Here is a 26,174-nt window from a genome sequence, read left to right as displayed (position 1 = left end):
CAGATGAGTCTTACCTTCTTTTCCCACTCTCTCTTTAGGAAGACTCTGGAGCTCGGTACTTCCTGCGACTGGATCAGTGTTGTAGGGTTGTTAGAGGAGAACCCATTTTTAGTCAATGCTACTTCCACTATTCCAGTTATGTAGATGCCCTATTCTCTTTCCTTGGCTTGTTCTACCTCTTAAGTCACCCAGTCGAACTCATCTTGAAAGAACACCTCGAATAGTCGTTACATCTTTGTGGCAGTTTCGTCAAACCATGGTTGAACATTACTATAAAAGGAAAATCTTCTCCTCCCATTATAAAATAGCCATTGAGAGTGGAATGGTACAAGGTGGATATTTTCCTAGTCATTCTTAGTATCTTCTATCCCTTGCCGACATTGTTGCTTTTTTATCCAGCGGTTGGAGGAGTGTACCCTAGACCACTTTTTCTCTTGCTCACCACCAAAGTAGGTAGCCTTGAGACACCTTGAGGATACTTCCTTAGTCCCATTCTAGGAAAATATTGCATGTTCTTCATCATTTGACTCACCGGCAGGCTCCAGATAGCTTCATAGTTAGTAGGGATTTTTTCGTCTGGTGTTTCGTTGGCGATGGTCACATAAGTCACTTCTAACTCAAAACCACTATGTTGAGCTTCATTGTCTTGTTCCTCTCCCTTTTCGAGATTGGCTAAGGTGTTGACCATCTCGGTATCTCCAATTATTGTAATCCCTTTCCCCTCATGAATGAAATTCATTTTTTGATGGAGGCTAGAAGCTACAGCCCTTGTATGATGTAGCCAAGCTCTTCCTAGGAGCATGTTGAAAGACGTTGGTATGTCAATGACTTGGAAATCAATGTCAAACCTCACCGGGCCAATTATCACGACGAGGGTGAGGATTCCAAGGACTTCTCTTTTGGTATTATTATATGCCAGTATTGTCTGGTTTGACGGCCTCATCTCTTCCATATTGATGTTGATGCTCTTGGCTGACCTCGAAGGTAGAGCATTCAAAGCAGACCCATTGTCAATGAGGACTTGAGGCATGATTTTGTCAATACATTCTACTGTGATGTGCAAAGCTCTATTGTTCCTAGCCCCTTTGGGGAGTTCAAATTCTGAAAACATCAATGACTGCACCGCATAGGTTACCCCTACTATTTGTGCGAGATGTGTTGGATCTATTTCGATCGGCACTTGTACATTAGTGAGGGACTTTAAGATTGCTTCATGGTGTGAAGGGGAGGCCATCAATAATCCCCAAATTGAGATATTGGCCTGGGCCTTCTTGAGCTGAGCCAAGATTGGATTCTCTGATTCTTTCTTCAGACCACTTGTTCCTGCCTCATTAGTCCTTGACTGTTCTACGACTAGGGCCTTGCCCTTGTAGTCTCTTCCACTTTGAGTCTCTATCACACTGATAGGTTTCTTTACAATAATCTCTATGGGATAGCAACCTCATCATCGTTGTATGTTATGGTAACTATCCCTACCATAGGATCATCTTCTTCTTTGGACTCCCTTCCCTGCTTGGGGTGGGAAGTTAAGGTCCTCTATAAATATCCAGAGCCCTGGCTTGCACTTTCTTGATTGTATTAGAAAAGCATGTAACTGCTATGTCTATCATTTCTTTAAGTGTGTCATGTCCCCCTGCTTTTTCAAGGTTTCTCAATTGCTCTGTATAGTAGTGTTCACTGATGGCCACTTCACCAAACATTTGATTAATTTTATCGGCCTCGAGTTTTAGCTCAACCAAATGACTATAGACACTACTCATGTGTTCTACTATAGGATTTACTTCACCCTCAAAAGTGATCTCATACCCTTCACTATCTTCTGAATTTGATGTCGGTTCATCTCCTTCCAAATAAATCATGAACGCTGACTGGATTGCATCAGTAGGGTCGATCATCGGGTCATCTTTGCCAATTTCATACACAGAATACCCTCTAAGGTCTTTGGGTGAATAATATCTAGATTCATCATCTTCGTTATTATCCCAAGGTCCCTGGTAATAACTGTCATCCCAGTCCTGGTACTCATCATCACTTTATGATTTGGAGTCATCCCCATTATTCTCATCTTCACTCTTGTCCTCATCATCATGTCATCATCATCCTCTTCTTCACTGATGTCTCCCTCACTTGGTTCTTCATCAGATTCCTCCCAACCATCGAATTCTCCTGCATCCAAACATTCGCAGTATTCAGAGCGTATGGACCGAAAGATTTTTATAAGGCTAGACTTGACCTCATGGGCTCAAAGTTGGATCATACCAAACTTATCATCTTCTGTATCACTCTCGATGTGGATTAGGGGGGTGTGCTCTTTGATTTATTTGCCTATTTCCAATGCCATTACTGCTCTGAGGAAGTAATCTGTTACTTCTTCAATTGCCTCTGGATTGTCCTCTTGAGGTAAGGTTGTCTAAATTAGAGAAGTGGGATCAACATCTCGATTTTCTTCTAAGACATTCACCGAACTTGTTGATGAGTTTATTTTTGGAGAATCTGATAACACAAGCATGTCTTTCCAATTGTATCCGCCTATCCATTCTTCTCTTAGGTTATCCACCAAACCTTGGGATGGGATTGGTATAAAGGTGGTGAGGGATATAAGGTGGGGTGATATGAAAGTGATGTGATATTAGAGATAGGGTATTGTGATGAAGATAAGAGGTGATAAGATGAAGAAGTTTCTCCTTAATAGTATGGTGAAGGTTGGTGATATGGAGGAGTTTGGTGGTATGGCAAATATTGATGGTGTGGTAAAGGTTGGTAGTATGGCGGAGGTTGAAGGTATAGTATAATGGATCCCCTTGTTGATGATGAAGGAGGGATAGCAGATATCTGATCTTCTAGTTCTTCGTCTGAGGATTCTTCTCTTTTGGGAGTCTTCTTGGTCTTGGTTCTCTGACTCCTGACTTTCCTATAAGCGCGGGCATTCATATGATTCTTCTGATCTCGAAGTATGATGAGTTGAGTGGGATCACTCTCTGTTACTTCTTCATCTAGGTTGTTCACATGATCATAGAACATGGGATGAGAAAAGTGCTTATCTGACTGATACATGTAAATGACCCTTCGGAAGGAGTCGCACTCCTTTTGACAAGCATCCTTAATGAAACCACTGATGTGCCCTACTAATTCTGGTGGAAGGGACAATATTTGCATAAGTAGGAACTTCTTTCTCCACTCAACATGCCTCTCCTTATGGTACTTCTTAGAATCTCTAATAAAATGAGTTGGATCAAAGAAACAAGGATCCTAGTTTTTCCATTCATCCATCGTTGCCAGTATGTTGACGGTTCTATGATCTAGGAGTGGATTGGTATTGATATTAGGATAGTGCTTGACCTTGACTTAAATAGTCTCATTGTCTACCAAATCCTAGATTGTGTGTTACAGACCCAAGCATCTTTCAATGTTGTGCCCCTTCTGAGTGTGATAAGCACAATATTCATGATCCCTAAACCAAGCTGGAGAAGGGTTGTTGATTACTCTTGGAGCCACTGTCCCTAGTAATCCTTGTTTCTTTAGCTTTTTATACACTGCTGTCATGGGCATTCCCAAATCAGTGAACACTTTCCTTATGCGAGAAGCCTTCTGAGCAGTGGCATCTACTTGTATCACAAATGGTTGTGAAGAGGTGACAGGTGAGACTGACTATTGGACTGCACCTACCACATTGGTTTCAAGACCCTTTCCATGTCCAACCCTATCATATTTTTCCTACATCTTGGGAGGATCCCTAATAGTGAGCTTCCCTTAGAATTTTATTTTCTGTATGTGTATTGGTGGCTATCAAGGCATCAAAATTTTACAGGTGTTGGTAATAGAGGACATCATAATAAGGCTTTGACAAGTTTTCAATCAATATTTCTACTTGCTCTGCTTCTGAAGGATGATCTGCCATCTTGGTGGCCTTATCCCTAAACCTCATCAAGAAGGCGGTGAATCCTTCTCTGGGCTATTGTCTCAACATCTCAATGTCTTCACACTTCACATCCACTTCGGTGTTGTATGAATACTACTTGGTGAAGGATTTCACCACTGTTGTCCAATTCTTGGTTTCGGATGACTCCAACTGTGTGAGCCACCTTAGTGCTGGTCTTGATAAGGTTAACATACCCATCTGGTTGTTAGCAAGCTACTATGATTTGGTGATGCTGAGAAAGACTTTGAGATGAGCCTTGGGGTCCCCTGACCCGTCAAATTTGTCAGTCTACCATTTGAATATTTTGGAAATTCTTACCCCAGAGAAGAAACTCATCTTATCGGATTCCACCACTTGACCTTTCGAACTCTTTCCTATTTGGATCAAATTTTTTAACTTTTCTAATTGCTCTCTGAGTTTTCTTTCTCTCTTGGTCTCTGGAGGTTCCATTTGGACATGTGCTGCAAACTCCTCTTCCTCATCTTCAATCACTACCCTGGGAGGAGGGACCCTATAATAGGTTCCCCGTTGACCATTTTGACGGGTAGGTGAAACTCCTCTGTGAATGGTTGGCCTAACTTGTTCTAGTTCTCCTGAGTAAACTTGGGAAGAAGTCTCTTGATGACCCGTAGGTCTGTTCTAATCCAATTCTCCTGTAGCTTGTGCTGGTTCAGCCCTGGGAGGGTTTCAGAGCACGTGCAATATCTAAGCTAAACCACTCTTGACTTCGGCCATCTTTTTTTGGAAGGTCTCCACGGGGTGGATCCATGTTGCTCAGGTGATTCAGGGTTGTGTGGATCCATGTGAACTGGGTTATAATCACTTGGCGGTAGACAATCTCAGAGAGCCGGTAGAGGTGATACTGGACTTTAGCAAGTCAACCGATTACCTTGACGTGTCCAAATGGACTGCGGGGAATACTTGAGGTGTGGAATTGTGCCTGAACCAAAAGTGCCTCATTTTAGGATTCATGTATTCCCAACCCTTTATTCATTTATCAACTCAATTATCAACCAATGATCCATCCAAAGTTAATTCACTTAATGATAGGAAGTGGGTAGGGGTCAATGCCCCTAGTCCACTTAATGTCACAAGTGGGAGATTCACACAAATGGCTTGACCAGAATATTCCTATTAAGACATTCTCTATCGATAAATTCATGCTTTCCTTAATCTTAACACACTAGGTGACCTTCCTCATAGTTTTCTTATGTCTTTTAGATAATTTGGCATTTTGCGGGACTTTGACAGGCGACACCCCAGAGTCGCGCACACCAAATCATCTATATTTCATTTCTAAGGAGGAAGGACACCTTTTATCCGAAACCCACTTAGGACCTCCCCGAGGAAGGAAACCTTTTCAAGACTGCAAATAAATTCTACAGATCAGCTTGTGGCATTCCTAGCATTCTCCATCTATTTCCTACATGATGCAAGTATGCAGTGGATGCAATAGGACTGACAAGGCTTCCTTGACAGGATCTATATATGCAAGGTACATGATCCTTTTGATATACCCAGAGGTATGAGATCAAGGGGGGTGACTTCCTTGCCCATTACTTGTGATTACACACGAGGTTAAGCAACTTTCCATGGGGTGGCAGAACAGTGAGTGATTGTGTGCAAAAGTGTAATATGGGAATATCATTATTCGATCTCAGGATGTCATAAAGTGCACGGACCTCCCCGAGGGTGCTAGCACAATTATTAACATCCTCGCTATCTAACAATACCCCACACCCTTATACAGGAAACAACTACCATTTGCTCTCAGGGTACTCTTCATGACATGCACTGACCTTCCCGAGGGTGCGGGCATGACAGGGAGTCCCTCACCAAATGATTTCACTTCAAGCAAGATGTATGATGCGGTTAGAGAGTACAATCACAAACATGGGGTTAGCCAAACATGTTTTCAAACAAATGTGGTGGAAAATGTTCTTACATTTAATGATAGCATCTAGTGTTGAAAACTTGATAGTTCCTTAGTGGAGTCACCACTGTGAGGGTAGCGGCCGGAAAAAGAGACCTTTTGGAGGTCCTGATCCTCTCTCCTCTCTTTTCTCTTTCTTAGGGAGGGGTGTGTTGTGTGTGCTTACCTGCAGGCCTCGCACCACCATTTCACCGCTTGGAGATACGTGAAGGCCTATTTCACAAGAGTATAAAGGTCTTTATTAAGACGGAGATTTGATGATGGTCCAATACAAGGGATCGAGATCATACAAAAGGGTTTGGAGTCCCACCTAGGATTAAGGGCCTAGGGCCTGGGGGTGGGGCCGATACTTGAGAAAAGGGCCTGAAAGCTGGTTTGGTCTAGAGATTTAGGGTACGTGTCTGGTTGTAGAATTGGGAAGGTGATAGGCACCTAATCTACCCGGTTCAACCGGTCTTCCTACTAGATGCTTAAGAACAAATATTTTCCACAATTATTTCTATTCTGCATGCATGGCTATGTTATCAAACATATATACATTGACTAAATTCAAATGATTATGTACATAAAAACATGGTCAGTATAAATTCTACATTATGCTAATTTGGGTGGGAAATTATACCTAAGCTTGACCCCGGTTTCGAGTTAAGAGGGGTGGAACACCGATTAGTGCCGGCACGAATTATCTTTTGGATTCTCCTAGCTCAAGGGAAGATAGTCTTAACCTCCAGCTTCCTTTCTTAAGAGATGTTGATTGCGGTAATGTTCAGACAGAGTTCTGACTAGGAATGGTTACTTTCTGATTTTGACTGCAGTATTAATTCGGTAGGGCCTCCGCTAGGGATGGGTTACTTTTGAATTTTTGCTGAGGTGGCACTCCGAAAGACCTTCCACTGAGGATAGGTTATAGGAAGACTAGGCTGAGCTGGTACTCTGGCAAAGTTCCAATGGGGATAGGCTATGGGAGGGCTAGGTAGATGTGGCACTCCGACAAAGCTTCCACTGGGATAGGCTAATTCTAAGGATTGAGGAACTTTGAAGGCCCGAAGAACACTTTGAATCTTGTGAAGATCTCTTTGAAGAATTGAAGAACCTTAAGAGGGGGTCGGAGATTAAGGGGAAACTTTTCCTACACAAAAAATTACTCAAAGAAGGCAAAGGATTAAAGAATTTTGAAGACCCGAAGAACACTTTAAAGATCTTATAAAGATCTCTCCGAAGACTTGAAAAACCTCAAGGGGGAAGGGGAGGAGAGAGGGTAGAGCTTCTCTTCTACGGATGCTCCTAGGAGGCTTGAGTGTTTCAAATCAAAGGGGGGTATTTATAGATTATGTGAACCAATGGGGAGGAAAGAGGAATTTCCTTAGCCAATGGGGTGAAAAGGTGGTTTTTCTAAACCTATGGGATGAAAACATGAATTTTTGGACCAATGGGGTGGAGGATAAATTTCTTTGGCCAATGGGAAAAAAGTAATGTTTTTTGGGTCAATAAGGTAAAAAGATGTCTTTTTGGATCAATGGGAGGTTGCGGTTTAAGGTACACTAGCGGGACAGTGTAGAGTGCACAAGCAGGTGAAAAGAAAATCTCTTCACCAATCTGGTCATTGGAACGCATATTTCGGCGATTGACGACGGCAAACGAGGCTGGGAAGGGGTGCATAGGATATGTATGTATGGGTAGACGTGGGCACGAGAGACAGGCATGGCATACAGGGTAGGCAGGGTGGGCACAAGGCAGGGCGTATGCAAGGTGCGTGGCACTGGTAGGGGGCGGGGGCACTAGCAGGGGCATGGGAGGCTGGTAGGGGTGCAGGGGGCTAGCTAAGGCATGGTAGGCTAGCAAGGGTGCAAGGCATAGGTAGGGGCATAGGGCACTGGCAGGGGCACAAGAGGCTGGCCAGGGCACGGGGTGCTGGTAGGGGCACAGGAGGCTGGTAGGGGCACGGGCGCTGGCAGGTGCACGGTAAATTGGCAGGGATGCGGGGCACTGGTAGGGTTGTAGGGAGCTGGCAGGGGTGCAGGAGGCTAGCAGAGGTGCGAGAGCCTGGCAGGGGTACACGGGAGAGGTGGGGTATATGGGAGGCAGGCCACGGGCACACAGGGTAGACAGGGTGTGTGCAAGGCAAGTCATGATGCGTGTGGCTAGGTGTTTCAAGATGTAATTTTCCAAAAGCGATTGCGGGAGATCAGACGGTCAAATTTTGACGTACCATATATCGTTGGAATCATAATTCGGAGCACTATGCATCCATATGGTCACCTAGGACTGAATTCCTTTACATATGAAATGTCATAATCGGACCTCCTTTTCTTTGGCACGGAGTTTTCGAGATTTTGGGTGACATTGAATGTTTCTAGGTTGGACTAGCTCAATCCATTATCATCTCTATTGATCGAAAGTAAGAAGTTGCATCCAAGATCTATAATTCATCATAGCCAAAGGAGGGTGACAAAATTGGGTGTCTGCAGGCATGTTGCCTAAATCTCTGGACCAGACGAACTTTCAGGCCCTTTTTTCAAAAATCAGACTCACCCCTGGGTCCTAGGCCCATAATCCTAGGTGGTGACTCCAAACCCTTTTGTATGATCCAATCCCCCGTATTTGACCATCATCAAATCCTCGTCTCAATGATGACCTTTATACTCCTGCAAAATAGGCCTCCACGTATCTTTGAGAGGCAATACGACAATGTGGGGCCCGCAGGTAAGCACACATGACACACCCCTCCCCAAAAAAGAGAAAGAGAGGAGAAAGGGTTGAATATATAAAGACTTCTCTTTTTTCTCCCCCTCCAAAGGGGAAGAAGAGAATTCTCTGGCCACTACCCTCACAGTGGTGACTCCACTGGGGACTTGTCAAGCTTTCGACACTAGATGCTACCATTAAATGCATGAATATTTTCTACCACATCAATTTGAAAACATGTTTGGCTAACCCCATGTTTATTCGCTAATCACATCATGCATCGTGCTCGAAGTGAAATCATTTGGCGAGGGACTCCTTGTCATACCTGCACCCTCAGGGAGGTCAGTTCATGTCATAGAGAGTACTCTAAGAGAAAATGGTAGTCGCTTCCTGTATAAGGGTGTGGTGTATTGTTAAACGGCAAGGATGCTTACAATGTGCCAGCACCCTCGGGGAGGTCCATGCACTTTATGACATTCTATGATCGAATAATGATATTCCCGCATTACACTTTTGCACACAATCACTCACGGTTCCACCACCTCGTGGCCAGTTGCTTAACCTCATGTGTAGTCACGAGTAATAGGGAAGGAAATCAGCCCCTTGATCTCGTACCTCTGGGTATATCAAAAGGATCACATAACTTGCGTATATAGATCCTGTCAAGGAAGCCTTATTGGTCATATTGCATCCACCGCATGCTAGTATCATGTAGGGAATAGATGGAGAACATTAGGAATGCCACAAGCTAAACTGTAGAATTTGTTTAGGGTCTTGAAAAGGAAATTTCCTATAATGTATTCTAGTCATAAAGAAATTCTCTCCTAAGTGGGTTTTGGATACAGGGTGTCCTTCCTCCTTAGAAATGAAATATGGATAATTTAGTATTCGTGACTCTGGGGTGATGCCTGTAGAAATCCCGTAAAATGCCAAATTATCTAAAAGACTCAAGGAAACCAGGACGAAGGTCACCTAGTGGGGTAAGATTAAGGAAAGCATAACTTTATCGATGGAGAATGTCTTAATAGAAATATTTTGGTCAAGCCATTTGTGTGAATCTCCCTCTTATGAATTTGAGTGGACTAGGGGCGTCGACCCCTACCCACTCCCTATAATTAAGAGGACTAAATTTGGATGGATCATTGGTTGATAATAGAGTGGATCAATGAATAAAGGGCAGGGAATATAAGAATCCTAAAATAAGCCACTTTTGGTTCAAGCACAATTCCGCACCTCAAGTAATCCCTGCAATCCATTTGGACACGTCAGGGTAATCAATTGACTCGCTTAAGCCCAGTATCACCTCCATCGTCTCTCTGAGATTGTCTACGCCAAGTGATTACAACTCAATTCACATGGATCCACACAACCCTGAATCACTCGAGCAAGCATAGGTCCACCCTATAGAGACCTTATAGACAGAGATGGCCAAGGTCAAGAGTGGTTTAGCTCAAATATTGCACATGCTCTAAAACCCTTCCAAGGTTGAACCAGCACAAGTTACAAAAGAGTTGGATCAGAATCTACCCATCCAAATGGTCAACGGGGAACCTATTCCAAGGTCCCTCCTCCTAGGTAGTGATTGAAGATGAGGAAGAGGAGTTTATGGCACACATCCGAATGGAACCTCTAGAGACAGAGAGAGAAAGAAAAATTAGAGAGCAGTTGGAAAAGCTGGAAAACATGTTTTGAAAGGGAAAGAGTTTGAAAAGTCAAATAGTGGATTTTTATGAAATGAGTTTCTTTTCTAGGGCAATGATTCCAAGAAGTTCAAATGGAAAACCGATAGATTTGATATGTCAGGAGACCCCAAGGCTCATCTCAAAGTCTTTCTCAGCATCGCCAAATTATGGCAGCTCGCTGACAACCAGATTGGGTAAGCCTTCATGTTGACCCTATCAGGGTCCACACTGAGGTGGCTCACACAGTTGGAGTCATCCTAGACCCAGAATTAGACAATAGTGGTAAAAGCCTTCACCAAGTAGTATTCATATAATACCAAAGTGGATGTGAAGCGTCAGGAGCTTGAGACGTGGAGACAGTAGCCCAGAGAAGGATTCACCGCCTTCTTGATGAGGTTTAGGGATAAGGCCGCCAAGATGGCAGATCGGCCTTCAGAAGGAGAGCAAGTAGAAATGTTGATTGAGAACTTGTCAAAGCCTCATTCTGATGTCCTCTATTACCCACACATGCAAACTTTTGATGCCTTGATAGCCATCAGTACACGCGTGGAAAATAGAATTCTAAGGCAAGATCAGTATCAGGGATCCTCCCAAGATGCAGGAAAAAATACTAGGGTTGGGAACGGAAAGGGTCTCGAAACCAATATGGTAGGCACGGTCCAACAGTCAGTCTCATCAGTCACCTCTTCACAACCATTTGCTATACAAGTAGATGCCCCTGCTCAGAAGGCTTCTCGCCCAAGGAGACAGTTCACTGATTTGGGAATGCCTATTATAGCAGTGTATGAAAAACTAAAGAAACAGGGTTTACTAGGGATAGTGGCTCTAAAAGTAATCAGCAACCCTCCACTAGCTTGGTATAGGGACCATGAATATTATGCTAACCACACTCAGAAGGGGCACAACACTGAAAGATGCTTGGGTCTGCAACACATAATTCAGGATTTGGTAGACAATAGGACTATTGAAGTCAAGGTCAAGCAATTTCCTAATGTCAGTAGCAATCCACTCCCAGATCATGGAACCATCAACATGTTGGCAATGACAGATGAATGGAAAAACTGAGATCCTCGATTCTTTGATCCAACTCGTTTTATTAGAGATTCTAAGAAGTACCATGAGGAGAGGCATGTTGAGTGGAGAAAGAAGTTCCTGCTTGTACAAAGATTGTCCCTTCCTTCGGAATTAGTAGGGCACATCAATGGTTTCATTAAGGATGCTTGTCAAAAGGAGTGGGACTCCTTCTAAAGGGCCGTTTACATGTATCAGTCAGATAAGCACTTTTCTCATCCCATGTTCTATAATCATATGAACAACCTAGACGAAGAAGTAATAGAGAGTGATCCCACTCAACTCATCATACCCCGAGTTTGGAAGAATCACAAGAATGCCCGCACTTACAGGAAAGCCATGAGCCAAAGAACCAAGGCCATGAAGACTCCCAAAAGAGAAGAATCCTTAGAAGAAGAACTAAAAGATCAGATATCTGCTATCTCTCCTTCATCATCAATAAGGGGATCCACTATACCATACCTTCAACCTCCGCCATACTACCCACCTTTACCACACCATCAACATTTGCCATACCACCAACCTCCCCCATATCACCAACCTTCACCATACTATCAAGAAGAAGGAACTTCCTCAGCTTATCACCCTTATCTTCATCACAATACCCTATTTCTAATATCACATCACCTTCATATCACCTCGCCTCATATCCCTCACCACCCTCATACCAATCCCATTCCTAAGGTTCAGTCGATAACCCGAGAGAAGAATGGATAGGTGGATATAATTGGAAAGACATGCTTGCATTACCGGATTCTCCAAAAATAACCTCATCAATAGGTTCGGTGAATATCTTAGGAGAAAATCAAGATGTTGATCCCACTTCTCTAACTCAAACAACCTTACCTCAGGAGGACAATCCAGAGGCAATTGAAGGAGTCACGAGTAACCTCCTCAGAGCATTAATGGCATTGACAATAGGGGAACAAATCAAAGAACACACCTCCCTAATCACATTAGGAGTGATACAGAAGATGGTATGATCCGACTTCAAGCCAATGAGGTCAAGTCTGGCCCTATAGAAATATTTCGATCCATACGCTCTGAATACTATGAATGTTTGGATGTAGGAGAATTCGAGGGTCATGAGGAATCTGACGAAGAACCAAGTGAGAGGGACATCAGTGAAGAAGAGGATGATGAAGACGATGATGAGGACGAGAGTGAGGATGGGGATGATAACAATGACTCTAATTCTCGAAGTGATGATGAGTACCAAGACTGGGATGACAATGATTACCAGGGACCTTGGGACAATAATGAAGATGATAAGTCTGGATATTATTCACCCAGAGATCCTGGAGGGTATTCTGTGTATGCAATTGGCAAAGATGACCTGATGATTGACCCGATCGATGCAATCCAATCAGCACGCACGATCCACGCGGAAGGAGATGAGCTGGCATTATATTCAGAAGATAGTGAAGGGTATGAGATCACTTTTGAGAGTGAAGTAAATCCTATAGCAGAACACATGACTTATGTCTATAGTCATTTGGTTGAGCTAAAACTCGAGGCCAATGAAATTGATCAAATCTTAGGTGAAGTGGCCATCAGTGAACACTACTATACCGAGCAATTGAGAAACCTTGAAAAAGCAGGGGGACATGACACACTTGTAGAAATGATAGACACAGTAGTTACACACCTTTCTAATGCAGTCAATAAAGTGCAAGCCAAGGCTCTGGATATTTATGGAGGACCTCGACTTCCCACCCCAAGTAGGGAAGGACAGTCTGAAGAAGAAGATGATCCTATGGTAGGGATAATTACCATGACAAATAGCGATGATAAAGATTGCTATCACACAGAGATTATTGTAAAGAAACCTATCAGTGTGATAAAGACTCGAAGTGGAAGAGACTACAAGGGCCCAGGCCAATATCTCAATTTAGGGGTTATTGATGGCCTCCCCTTCACACCGTGAAGTAGTCTTAAAGTCCCTCACTAATGTGCAAGTACCGATCGAGATAGATCCAACGCATCTTGCACAAATAGTAGGGGCAATCTATACGGTGTAGTCATTGATGTTTTCGGAATCTGAACTCCCAAAAGGGGCCAGCCACAATAGGGCTTTGCACAACACAGTAGAATGTATTGACAAATTGTGCCTCAAGTCCTTATTGATAATGAGTCTTCTTTGAATGTTCTAGATGAGGCCATCAAACCAGATAATACGGGCATATGATAATACCAAAAAAAAAGTCCTTGGAATCCTCACCCTCATCATGATAATTAGCCCGATGAAGTTTGACATTGATTTCCAAGTCATTGATATACCAGCGTCTTTCAACATGCTCCTAGGAAGAGCTTAGCTGCATCATGTAAGGGCTATAGCTTCTAGCCTCCATAAAAAAATGAAGTTCATTCAGGAGGGGAAAGTAATTACAATAACTAGAGATACCGAGGTGGTCAACACCTTAGTCAATGTTGAAAAGGGAGAGGAACAAGACCAAGAAGTCTGACTTAGGGGTTTTTAGTTAGAAGTGACTTATGCGACCATCGCCAAGGAAACACCAGAAGAAAAAATACCTACTGACTATGAGTTATCTGGAGCCCATCGATGAGTCAAATGATGAAGAACATGTCGTACTTTCCTGGAATGGGACTAGGGACGTATCATCAAAGTGTCTTAAGGCTACCTACTTTGGTGGTGAGCAAGGGAAGAAGCAGTCTAGGGTACACTCCTCCAACCCTCAGACCAAAAAGCAATAATGTCAGCAAGGGCAGAAGATACTAAGAATGACTAAGAAAATATCCACCTCTTACTACCCCACTCTCAATGGGCATTTTGTAAGGGAAGGAGAAGATTTCCCCTTTTGCAGTAATGTTGAGCCGTGGTTTAAAGAAATGGCCACAAAGATGCAACCAAGATTTGAGATGTTCTTTCAAGATGAGTTCGACTGGGTGACTCAAGAGGTAGAACAACAACAAGCCAAGAAAAGAGCACAGGACAGCTGCATCACTGGAATAGTGGAAGTAACATGATTAAAGATGGGTTCTCCTCTAACAACCCTAACACATTGATCCAGTCAAAGGAAGTACTGAGCCCCGAGTCCTTCTAAAGAAAGAGTGGGAAAAGAAGGTAAGACTCATCTGGAGTTTGTAACTTCTCACTGATCTGAAGAACCACATATGTTCATTTTTGTGAGAATCACAAGCTCAGGAGCTACATAAGCTTAAGCCCAAACCCTTTCAAGGAAGGAGTGTATATGCAAAGCAAAGAAGAGAACAAAGAATGATGGTCTGCATGCATTGTGCCCAGATCAACTGCAACGGGAAGACCCGTGATGGTGGTCAGAGATATGGTCGAGGAGCAGGGATGGTCTCAATCAGTAGGCTTGAAAACTTGGACTTTATAGAAAGGGGATTGAGCAGTCTCCACCAATCCTCACCCCTCAAGAATTCAACTTTAGAGAATATGAAATAGATCAGCTTGTATTTGTAAAGAAGCAAACACCCTATCAAAGAGAACCATGTCAGCACCACTGAAGAAATAGCAGCAACCTTTTTAGAAGAAGAAGAAGGCCCCCTGCCGCATCTGCTCATCCATCAAGCCATTGACCCACTCTTGAACTAGACTAGCATTGGGGAGAACTTCAAGTTTACTCATGCTACCGAGTCAACCAACCTAAATACCACTGATAAAAGCATCAAATCAGTTATCGTGTCTGTAGTCGAGTCAGTTGTAGAGTCTTCTGTTTATGATTATGAGTCGGCCTTCTCACTCGAGGAAAGTCCAAAGTCTATGTATGTTGAGTCTATTACTCTTTCTTTTATGAATAAAATTTGTTATTCCGAGTATGACTTGCCTCCTTTTTTTGATGATCAGCTTAATAAATATTAAGAGTTAATAAAACAATACAAACCAAAGAAAGCCCAACCCATCCGTGAGGATACCCAGGTTATTAATCTAGGAACCAACCAATGCCTTTGAGAGGTAAAAGTTGGTACCACCCTAGATGATGAAGAACCAGAACAGATGATTAGTCTTCTGAAGGAATTCGTCGAAGTCTTTATTTGGTCTTATGAGGATATGCCTGGTATAGACCCCAATATCATGTAACATCAATTGCCGACCTACCCTGGAGCAAAATTAGTGAAACAAAAGCTCAGAAAAATGTGACCAGAATGGAGTGAAAAGATCAGAGAAGAACTTGTGAAGCAGTGGAATGCAGGGTTTCTACAAGTGGTAAAATACCCCCAATAGTTGACCAACATAGTACCAGTGCCAAAGAAAGATGGCAAGGTACGAATGTGCGTAGAATTTCGAGAACTTAAGAAGGTAAGCCTTAAAGATGACTTCCCATTACCTCACATTGATGTATTAGTGGACAACACAGTAGGGCATGCCTTGTATCATTTATGGATGGATTCTCAGGATATAATCAAGTGAGCATGCACCTAGAGGATCGTGAGAAGATAGCCTTCACCACTTCATCGAGAACCTATTGTTATAAGGTGATGCCTTTTGGACTAAAAATGCTACAACAACTTATCAAAGAGTAGCTACAGCCATATTGCATAACATAATGAACAAAGATGTGGAAGTCTATGTGGATGATATGACAGTAAAGTCAAGAGATTGGCCGAGGCATATTCATGCACTAAGATGATTCTTTGTAAGAATCAAGAAGTATTAGCTAAAGTTGAATCTGCAAAAGTGTGTATTTGGGGCAATAGCAAGAAAATTATTGGGTTTCTTGGTCAGTTAAAGAGTTATCGAAGTCGACCCTATCAAGATTAAGGTAATTCAGGAGATGCCCACACCTAGGACTGAGAAGCATATACGAGGATTTTTGGGTCACATCCAGTATATCAACAGGTTCATAGCATAGCTGACTACGATCTGTGGACCAATTTTTAAACTACTGAAGAAGGATCAACCCACAGAATGGAATGACCAATGCCAACAAGGTTTTGATAAGATTAAAGGATACCTCATGAACCCACCAGTGGAAGGAAAACCACTTATGTTGTACTTATCAGTGGGAGAATATTCTATGGGTTTGTCGCTAGCACAAAAGGAGACAGAAAAGGGGGTAGAACATGCCATATACTACCTCAGTAAGAAGTTCTTGGAGTATGAGACACGGTACACATCTTTGGAAAGAATGTGGGCTACACTGATTTGGGCAACGAAAAGGCTATGGCACTATATGGTAGCTTATCCAATATGTCTGATCTTAAGGATGGATCCAATCAAGTACCTTTTTGAGACAACACCTATGTTGCTCAGAAATCTACCAAGGGGTAAGCTACAACTGATCATTTGGCTGCCCATCTGCCCACCCCACAGAAGATGGAAGAGCCTTGGATGATGCCTTTCCCAATGAAGAAATCACAGCGATAGAAGAAGAAGACATAGCTAAAGAATGGTAGTTGTTCTTTGATGGAGTAGCTAATCAAACGGGGTGTGGTATAGGAATATTGCTTGTCACCCCTAATGGCCTTTACTTACCTTCATCATTCTGCCTCGATTTTTGCTATACCAACAATATTGCTGAATATAAAGCTTGTGCATTGGGACTGGAAACAGCCTTGACTATTGGGGTGAAAAGGATGTATGAAGATTCATCCACTGTCATTTGTCAAACGCAAGTAAAGTGGAATACTAGAGATGAGAAGTTGAAGCCATATCAAGAACATTTGAAAGAAGTGATTGGACACTTTGAGAAGATCTCGTTCGAACACTTCCAATGAGATAACAACCGATTCTTCGATGCCCTTGCAACCTTGGCTTTCATGGTAGAATGCAACCCTAGGGCTAGAGTCTGACCATTCTTAGTGGAACAAAGAGTTAGACCCATTTATCAAAATTCGGTGAACTCTCTCACCATAGATGGTCGGTCTTGGTTTGCTCATATTGTGGATTTTAGTAGGGAAAGGAAGTACCCTATTGAAGCCACAGAAAGAGAAAAGAAAATTCTAAGGAGATATGCCACCCAATTTATTCTTCAAGGGGACTTGTTATACAAGAGGTCCTATGATGGAATATAGTAATTGTACGTGGATGAAGAGCAAGCTACGACAATCATGGAGAAAATTCACTAACGCCTTTACGGACCCCATATAAATGCCAAAATGCTAGCTAAGAAGATTCTCAAGCTGGGATACTATTAGAACACAATGGAAGTAGACTATGTGAGCTTTGTCAAGAAATGCCACAAATGTCAGATATTTGCTAATATCATATATATCCCGCCAATGAAATTATACTCACTCAGTTCTCCTTGGCCGTTCTCTACTTGGGGCATTGATATAATTAGAAAGTTAACCCCAGAGCATCCAATGGTCACGAATTCATCTTGGTAGCCATTGATTATTTCACCAAGTAGGTAGAAGCTCAGTCATATGCAGTCCTCACATTTGCTAAGATGACAAAATTCATCTAAGAAAACATCATTTGCCAATATGGAGTGCCTCAAGAGCTGATATCGAATTAGGGATCCCATTTCTGGGGAAAAACTGATAAAATTTGTATGAAGTTTGGTATCAAAAGACACCACTCTACCACTTACAGGCCACAGACCAATGGAGCAGTAGAAGTAGCTAACAAGAACATCAGGGTGATTCTACAGAAAATGGCTGAAACGTACAAGGCTTGAGCGGATAAGTTACCACTTGTTTTATGGGCACATCAAACTTCTATACGATCCTTAATAGGGGCAATTCCTTTTTCTTTGGTATACAGGGTCGAGGCGATTCTACCCGTAGAAATCCTAGTACCATCCCTAAGGGTGCTTCTTGATAGTCAGTTACCTGAAGGAGAATGGGTGAAGGCCAGACACAACAAGCTCAACTTTCTTGGTGAAAGGAGTATGAAGGCCATGGATAACCTAAAGAGATATCAACTGAGAATGGCAAGGACCCTCAACAAGAGTGTGAAGCCCTGTCACATAGAAAAGGGTAAACTTGTTCTTCGAGAACAAAGAGCCCCAATTCATGACCCAAGAGGGAAATTCAAGCCTAACTAGTGTGGCCCATTCACTATCAAATAGATTCTACCAGGCATGGTTGTAAACCTCATAGACCACAACGGCAAAGAAATGCCCAGATTGGTCAACATGCATCAACTCAAGAAATATTATGTCTGATAGGGAAAATGGCCCGAACTACGTTAGACCTGATTCCTCTCAAGGGATATGTAGGCAACTTGACATGTGTAAGTGCAGGTCTCAACAATCTCAAGGCAACAAATTGGTTCCTAGATTAATAATCAAGGTATCTAAAAAGATCATCATAGCTTGTGTCCCCCAAGAATTTCCATTTGGCATACAAGACCATTAGGTATTTGTAATTCACCTATGGTCCTCCAAATTCTTATCCAAAATTTCATCCTCCAAAAGTCACCACCCAGCACTAGTGTATCAAGGCTAGCTCGTTCCCCACCCTTGATTAGTCAAAAAGAAAAATTTGGTGATTTAACAAAAAAGAGTTTGGTGCTACAGAGGTAAAGGTTAGGTTGTGTCAGCAGCTAATGAGTGATACTTTGGCAAATCTTCACATCTCTTCTTTGCTTATGATGGTTTCAGGAAAAGTCATAGACTCTTTGGATGAGACGTTGAGGAAATAGACTATGAACATAAACATGGTGACACTAGGATTGCTAGAATATATGAGTATGTCAATGCTCAACTGGATTGGGTGCATAGAACTACATCACAATCTACTCCGACTGGTGCCTCAGCATTGGGACACCAATCTTCATATATTTTAACTTGGGTTGGTTGAGGTCTGTCAAACTCTTGAAGAATTCTGAGTTTATATGTGATACCCTACTTTCTAAACCCGATCTAATTTTTTGGTTGGCTCGGTTTGGTCTTGTAGGACCTAAACCCAAGCGAGCCACGGCAGGTATTTTATAGAGCATGGTGGTAAGGGTGACTCTGAGCTTGGGTTGGCCAAATGCGTTGGAGTCAGTGCCTTGTGAAGCCTGCATACCCAAGCCATGCACTTGTACATATCACGAGGCCATGTACACATAATAAAGGTATGAAGCCATGTTTTATACCAAGTACGCATGTTGATTTATTATCAAGAGTAAAATACATATCGGGGCTGAGCCCCATTGAAAGTTCCAATGTTTCGACTAAGTTTTGGTCGACTGGTAGGTGGTCATAGGTGGGTCAGAACCCCCAGTGTGACCTACCACTATGGTCATTAGATATGTTGACCCCACTATAAATAGCATTTATTACCTTTCTTTCACCTCATTTAGTGTTTTACACGGTGGGTGAGAAGTAAAGTAGAGAGAAAAAAAAAAGAGGAGAGAGAAAGGAAGAAGGAAATGGGAAGGGAGATGATTGTCGTGCATCACCAGGGTCATACCTCTTGAATCCAAGACCGGATTAATGATCCTCATCTCGAGATCTATGATTTGAGGTGAGTAAAGTCCATATTCCTTAAACCCTCACAAAATCCTAAGTAAAACCCTTCGTTTGGATAGCAATTCCTTGGATCTTGTTATAATCTCTTGTGAATGTGAATCCAAGGTTTAATAAAGGTTCTATATGTTGTTTATAAAGGATTTAGAGGAAGACTTGCAAGATTTGTGAAGCATTTTTTGATCTCTTGAGCAAAAGAGAAGATTTGGGGTCTTGAGATGATTCTTGAGCAAAGAGGTAAGATCCAGGCTTAAGACTTTGGATCGACCTTATATCTAGGTTGGAATCATGATTTGGAGCCTTAGATTTAGGAAAAATGTGATCGAATCGACCCATAGTGGTTTTCCCAAGGCGGGATGAAGAATAGAGGAGAACATCAAAAATCCAGGTTCTGATTGGTGGGTGCCTTGGAAGTGGTCAGACCCACCAATACAGAGCCTACCTGTCCTGGTTGGGCTTTTGGCCTGACAGGTGAGCAAGGACTGGTGGGTGCCTTGCCCGTAGGTCTTGGCCCATCGGTTTAGGCACTATCCCTGGATCGACAGGTGACCAAGGATTGGTGGGTGCCTTACCTGCCGGTCGGCCCACCAAATCGACTTTGTGATTTTCAATTAGGCCCAAATTTGTTGGGTCACCTTCTCTAGTGATTTTAAACATATTAGGATCATCATACCACATTGAATATGACCCTAATATGAAGCATACTAAACCCAACTCTTTTATGATAGGTTGTTCTAAGAACTCGCATTATTGCACGCTGGATATTTCTCGTACCAAGGGTGATCTTTGTACACGATTAGGTAAGTGAGAAGAGGATATTGCATCATGTCATTTTGGTTGTAGACTAGCCATGTCATCATATTAGTATTGTGTAGATTAGTCATCCATGAGTTCCATTGCATGCATTGACGTGTGCATTATGAAATTCATTTATGATTTGACATGCTATATCTTTATTACCAAATGCCAAATATTGCTTGCGATATGAGATGGATGACTGTAAATTATTGATTATGATGCCTTGCTAGACTAGATGCCATAATCGGCTTGGATACGAATACATTGGTGGCCCGTGGTAAGGGACGCGGTGGCACTATGCAGTCGTACTGTCTCACATAGGGGCATGCAAGGAGGAATGATATATCTCTATGCTATGACCCTTCATAGTAGGGTTTAGGCATTGGGTATATCACTGGGGGGAAGCCCAAGGTTGTGTACCAACGGTGGTGGTTAAAAGTACATCTGGCTGATCATTAGGACTATCGGCAACTTTGGTGATACAATAAGCAGGCTAATCGTACTGCTTTAAATTTAATGCAGGGGCAAGACCCATTTTACTTTAATATCATTGAGAAACAGTAATTTACTTTAATGTCACTGAGGAACAGTAATTTACTTTTTCGGTTCCCACAGCTAGTCTTGTCCAACAACCCTATGGGCATATTGCAGGATGGGATTTGTGGCTCGCACCCAGAGTATACTCATACTGTAGTTACGAGTAGCACATGACCTATGACTTAGAATTGTTGTCTAGGTGGACTAAGATAATAAAATGAACTGCATGCATATAGGTTCATTTGTACTGTGCATACTTGTGTGGTCTTTCTTTTCACTTACTGGGCTAGTGAGCTCATCCCACGTGCACACCATTTTTAGTTGATCTTGCAGGTTATCCGACCAAAGAGCTAGAGTCAGGACCCACCGTGGAGTTTCCAATTAAGGACTGGTGGGTCCCTGAAGATCTTGTGCACTAGGTCTAGTGCCCATATGAGAGTTGTGTTATGGGACAGCAACACTGATACCAATACCAAATTCTTTTTTATTATTTTGAAATGCTATCCCTTTTGTACTGTAGATGTTTAAATTGTATTTATTTTGTATATATTGGGCCTATGGGCCCACATGTAAAGATATTATAAAATACAAATTGGATATCAAGAGTATTCGTGTATTTACAGGTAAATACATGTAAGACTTCCGTTGATATACAAAATATTCTTGGCTTAGAGTGTATGTATGATGTGTTGTAGTTACTGTATTAGATGATCCTGACAGGTTTTGGGGTTAACAGGTGTTAACTAGGTCACTGGCCTAGTTCTGTATAGGATGGGGTGTGACAATTGGTGGTATCAGAGCGCAATGCTCCACCCACACATAGCATACAAATTAGATCTCATAGAGTCTTATAATAGGACCCTGGGTTGGGTAAACATAAAACCTTTAATAGAATAAAATATGTAATAAGATGAAAAGGTCTAAGTACTTGCATTCCATGGCATGCATGGGAGTAGAACCTAGATAGATTAACAAAAGACCAATAGCTCTATTCCATAAACCATTAACTTAAATTTAATAAAAAATTTGGCAGCATAATGGCACTATATTGAATTTCCAAAAAATTTACAGAAGCCAACTGATAAACAACATACATAAAGATAATCACAAATGGGGGATGACACACACTGTCACCACCAAACCACAATAGGATAATTAAACAAGTAAAATAACCCAAAAGTCATAAACTTCCACAAAATACCATCAAGTTCCCAACCATAAAAACATATCAAAATGTACAACCACAAGATATCAAAAGCACCATAATAAAGGATAATAAAGAAGGAAGTAGAGGAAGATGCTACCACTCTGTCAATCATCATCGTCAACCACGATGAAGGTTCCCTGCCTGTGGGCCTTGAGGTGCACTCGAAGTGGCTGTCGTAAACATCAAACTTGTCATTCGTTATGGTGACTTCTTTCTTCACACGGAGGAAGTTGGTAGTAATTCTGTTAGAAACCCTATCCAGGTCCTTGGTGAAATACCTAAAACTAGCCTCTAGTCTTCCTAAGCGGTGCTGTACCGCCAAACCTTAGTTGATGCTCTCCTTTACTCACTCAGACATCCTGTCTTGCCCTTCCTTTAGGGCACCAATGCTATCCATCAACTTCTGAAAATCAAAGGCCCCACCTGCAGGTGGTGGAGCTCTAAAATGTGGATCAATTGTCCTAGACTCTAAGGGCTCCTCCTCGAGGATATCCTCCTCGTCTAGATGAGGGAAACAATCCTCATCCTCCTTGCTCACTTACTCTCCCTCCATGTCCATCGGCCTATGCTCATCTGCCTCCTGTGGTGCCCCCATTGGCACTGCCAACCCCACCTCTTCAGATTTTCCTTTATAAATTTATCCCCTGGGTATTTCCCTTCCTCACTTGACAAATCCACTTGGAAATACTAAGTGACCTACCATAAGGAAAGCTAGAGTCATTGGGGTAAGTGGTGTGGTATTCCATTGTCTTCATCATAACACAGGGGAGGCAAAGGCAGGAAGCACCCCCTTCCAGGGTTATAGAGATGTAGTATACAAGGTAAGCTATCATAAAGCTTACCTGATTCCTGTGACCTGCTCTGGGAAGTAGATTGAAATGGGCCAGGCGTGCGAAAACTCAGACGGCTACATTATAGGCAGTCTCAGACAATGGATGCTCCTTATGTCCACATATGGTCTCAAAGATGACCTCTTACATCTTCACGCTCAAACCCAATCCCACAACCTTGATCCTTGGAGGGTTACAAAAATAGGCACCTTCAGCTGATATACCCAAGATGGCTGCCCACAAATCCACTGTCAGAACAATATCTACTCCCTTCACCATACTGGTGAGAGAGTACTACCCATCCCTAAAGGAAGCCTCCAGGTTACAATAGAAGTATCAGATGAGGTTCTCATAGCATGGACTGTTAGGGTAGAGCATGGGTTCCCAACCCAAGGTCGTGAATCTCTCCAACATCTCATAATCCACAAAGTCCTGGTCACTACCATCTTTTCCATCATAACCAGCCTGGTAGAGAAGGTAGACTAGGCAACGGCTGCCTTAATACTATGGAACAGACTCTCATCGTAGTTCATAAGATCAAAAGAAGGGTTCCTTATAGGCCGAGCCCATGGTGAAGAAGAACCAAGGGTGGCATCCCTCCCCTGGGAGGTAGTAGTCTTCCTCCTTTTGGAGGAGGAGGCAGTCTCCTTGCCTTTCTGGGACGACATCCTGACAACACAAAAGGAGATGTGTAAGTGAAATGAACAGGGAATATGAAAAGAATGTGATAAGTACTATTTTAAAAAGGGGGGGTGAGATGAACCCTATGAACAGTGACATGAATGAGAGAACCTCTAAATGCATGGATAGATAACAAAATGCAATGAAATTAACGGAATGAACTTGGAAGGAAATGAAAATTTGTGATAAAGACATGGATGAGTGTGAAAATCTACATAATACCCAAATGCAATTGAATGGGAAACAAGAAGCATGATGATGATAAATGGTTACAATTGAATCAAAGAAAAGGGATGGAAATCCCTAAATATTTGATTGAAGATAATGGAGATTATGCATGAGTAAAAGTGGAGATAATCTTAAGAGAAAATTCATGTATTCCCACAATGAAATTATTCAAACTATTTTATGAGCCGTTGATAGAGGATGGATAAAATGATATTTTCATTCATAAGAGAAAAGAAAAGAAATGAAGAAAAACCTCCAAATTTCCAATGGATTTTGACCATAAAGGGGTTATGTATATCAAAAGAAGGGAAACATGTTCACACACAAATGGAAATAATTACTTTACTAATGGGTGTGTGCAATGAGAATGAAGAATAACACTTGAATCATCAATTTGAGACAAAGAAAGAAAAATGAGAAGAGAAACCCTAAAACAGAGAAATTAGGCAAGGAATTGAGATTTCTATCTACAAATCGGCCAATCAAGGCCAACAAATCATAGAAAGATTAAATGGATCATCACATTGTCAAGAAAAAAATTATTCCATGGAAGAAATGAAGTATATGATGAGATTATGAGTTTCTATAACAAAAGAGTACCGAAAAACATCATTCTCAAGGAGAAAATGGAGAAAAGGGAACTTACTTGAGTACTTGAGATGATGAAGAAGAGATAAGCACTGATTTGTGAGTGGATTCATGAGTTGAAGCAGGGGATAAGAGAGTTAGGAAGGAGAAAGAGAGAAAAGTGGGAAAAAGGGTTTTAAATACCCCCTTTTAAACGGTCTCGGAAGTGACCGGCGGGCCCCTGCCTAGCCTTGCTCACCAGTCTTGCCCGCTGGTCTAAGTACCAAGGCCCCAAATTGGCCTGTGTTGGAGGTTTTTAGTGTTTTGCACCTAGTGGGCCCCAATTTAACACCAATATGGGTGTTTCACCGTATAGCTAACCATTATTGCGAGACCAAACTATACATTGATAATTAATATGGGCATATTTGGATATGTGGTCTGGTGCATCGATGTAGCCTGTGATATGAAATGCATTGATTGTGAATATATATATACATGTTGGGCCACTCAATCAATGCTTATGTTTTGAAATAATCCAGGTACAAAATACCATTGTATGCACCAGATCCGATGGTCATGCCCATGGTACCTCTCGTGGTCGGCCACCCATTTCCTGTGGTCCTCAACCCATGGGGCAAACCTGACATCCACCACCACAAGTGGATCATGATCTAGAGGAATTTCAAGGTAACCCAACCATGAACGAAATCCTGGGCCCCCCATATGTCATCACTCCTGGTGATGTGGTGACACTTATACAACAGTCGCAAGGGGCTTTTCCATAGCAACAAACTTTCATGGCTGCTATGCAACAATACTTGAACCCTACTCTATAGGGTCAACCTCCTAGAGGGGTTACTCCTTAGGACCCTCTAGTGGGGTCAGGAGTTGGAGTACAACTTAGAGGAACATCACCTGAGGTTACACCTTAAGATCAACCAGGAGGTTCGCCTCCAGTTCCACCATATGGTACTTCGCCATTCATGATGCCTCCACCCTATCCATACTATCCACCTTATCATCCACCAGCCACGACTACGGCAAAGGTGGTGGAATCTTTTAAGAAGTATATGTTACCCATCTTCACCAAGGGGGGTAATGACCCGTTGGAACTGGATCGGTGGATCCAAGAGTTGGAGAAAGTGTTTGATATAGTAGAGTGCTCAGAGGCACAAAAGCTTATCTATGCAGGTTTGCAACTTAGAAATGAAGCTGATTCTTGGTGAAAATATTCTAAGCCTATACTAATAGAAACTCACCCAGAGCCTACTTGAGAATAATTCAAGGAATTGTTCTTATCAAATTACTATCCAAAGAGCTTCAGAGAATGCAAGGAAGCAGAGTTTATCGCACTAACTCAAGGAAGCAAAATTGTTCTGGAGTATCAGCAATAGTTTGAAAGTTTGTTCTCTTTTTGCTCCTCGCCATATGAGGACGGCTGAGGAAAAAGCCCAGAAATTTTTGAAGGGGCTAAAGACATACATTGGTACAGCACTGGAGGTATTGGACTTAACGGAATATATACAAATTGTGTAAAAAGCCAAGATAATGGAGGTAAGCATAAGGGAGAGCCATTATTTACACCAGAAGTGTGGAAGAGGGCAATATACTGATTTGGGTGGCCTGAGTAAGAGCTTTCGTGGATC

At 42.3% G+C, this 26,174-nt stretch overlaps 1 protein-coding gene across 1 annotated transcript in view; it reads left to right on the top strand.

Moving 5' to 3' along the window:
• Positions 1 to 2,693: 2,693 nt before the first annotated feature.
• The window catches only part of LOC122068965 (ribosome biogenesis protein ERB1-like), a 50,070-nt gene continuing 26,589 nt past the window's right edge, over positions 2,694 to 26,174 (top strand). Inside the window, exons 1-2 of the mRNA XM_042632873.1 lie at positions 2,694 to 2,781; positions 12,361 to 12,926. Coding sequence (XP_042488807.1) covers positions 2,694 to 2,781; positions 12,361 to 12,926 — 654 coding nt within the window. The remainder of the gene's footprint in view (positions 2,782 to 12,360; positions 12,927 to 26,174) is intronic.

This window comes from Macadamia integrifolia, unplaced genomic scaffold (genome assembly GCF_013358625.1).
Source record: "Macadamia integrifolia cultivar HAES 741 unplaced genomic scaffold, SCU_Mint_v3 scaffold500, whole genome shotgun sequence".
NCBI lineage: Eukaryota > Viridiplantae > Streptophyta > Magnoliopsida > Proteales > Proteaceae > Macadamia > Macadamia integrifolia.
Note: the sequence above shows the minus strand (reverse complement) of the source record. Positions and strands in the feature narration are given on the sequence as shown.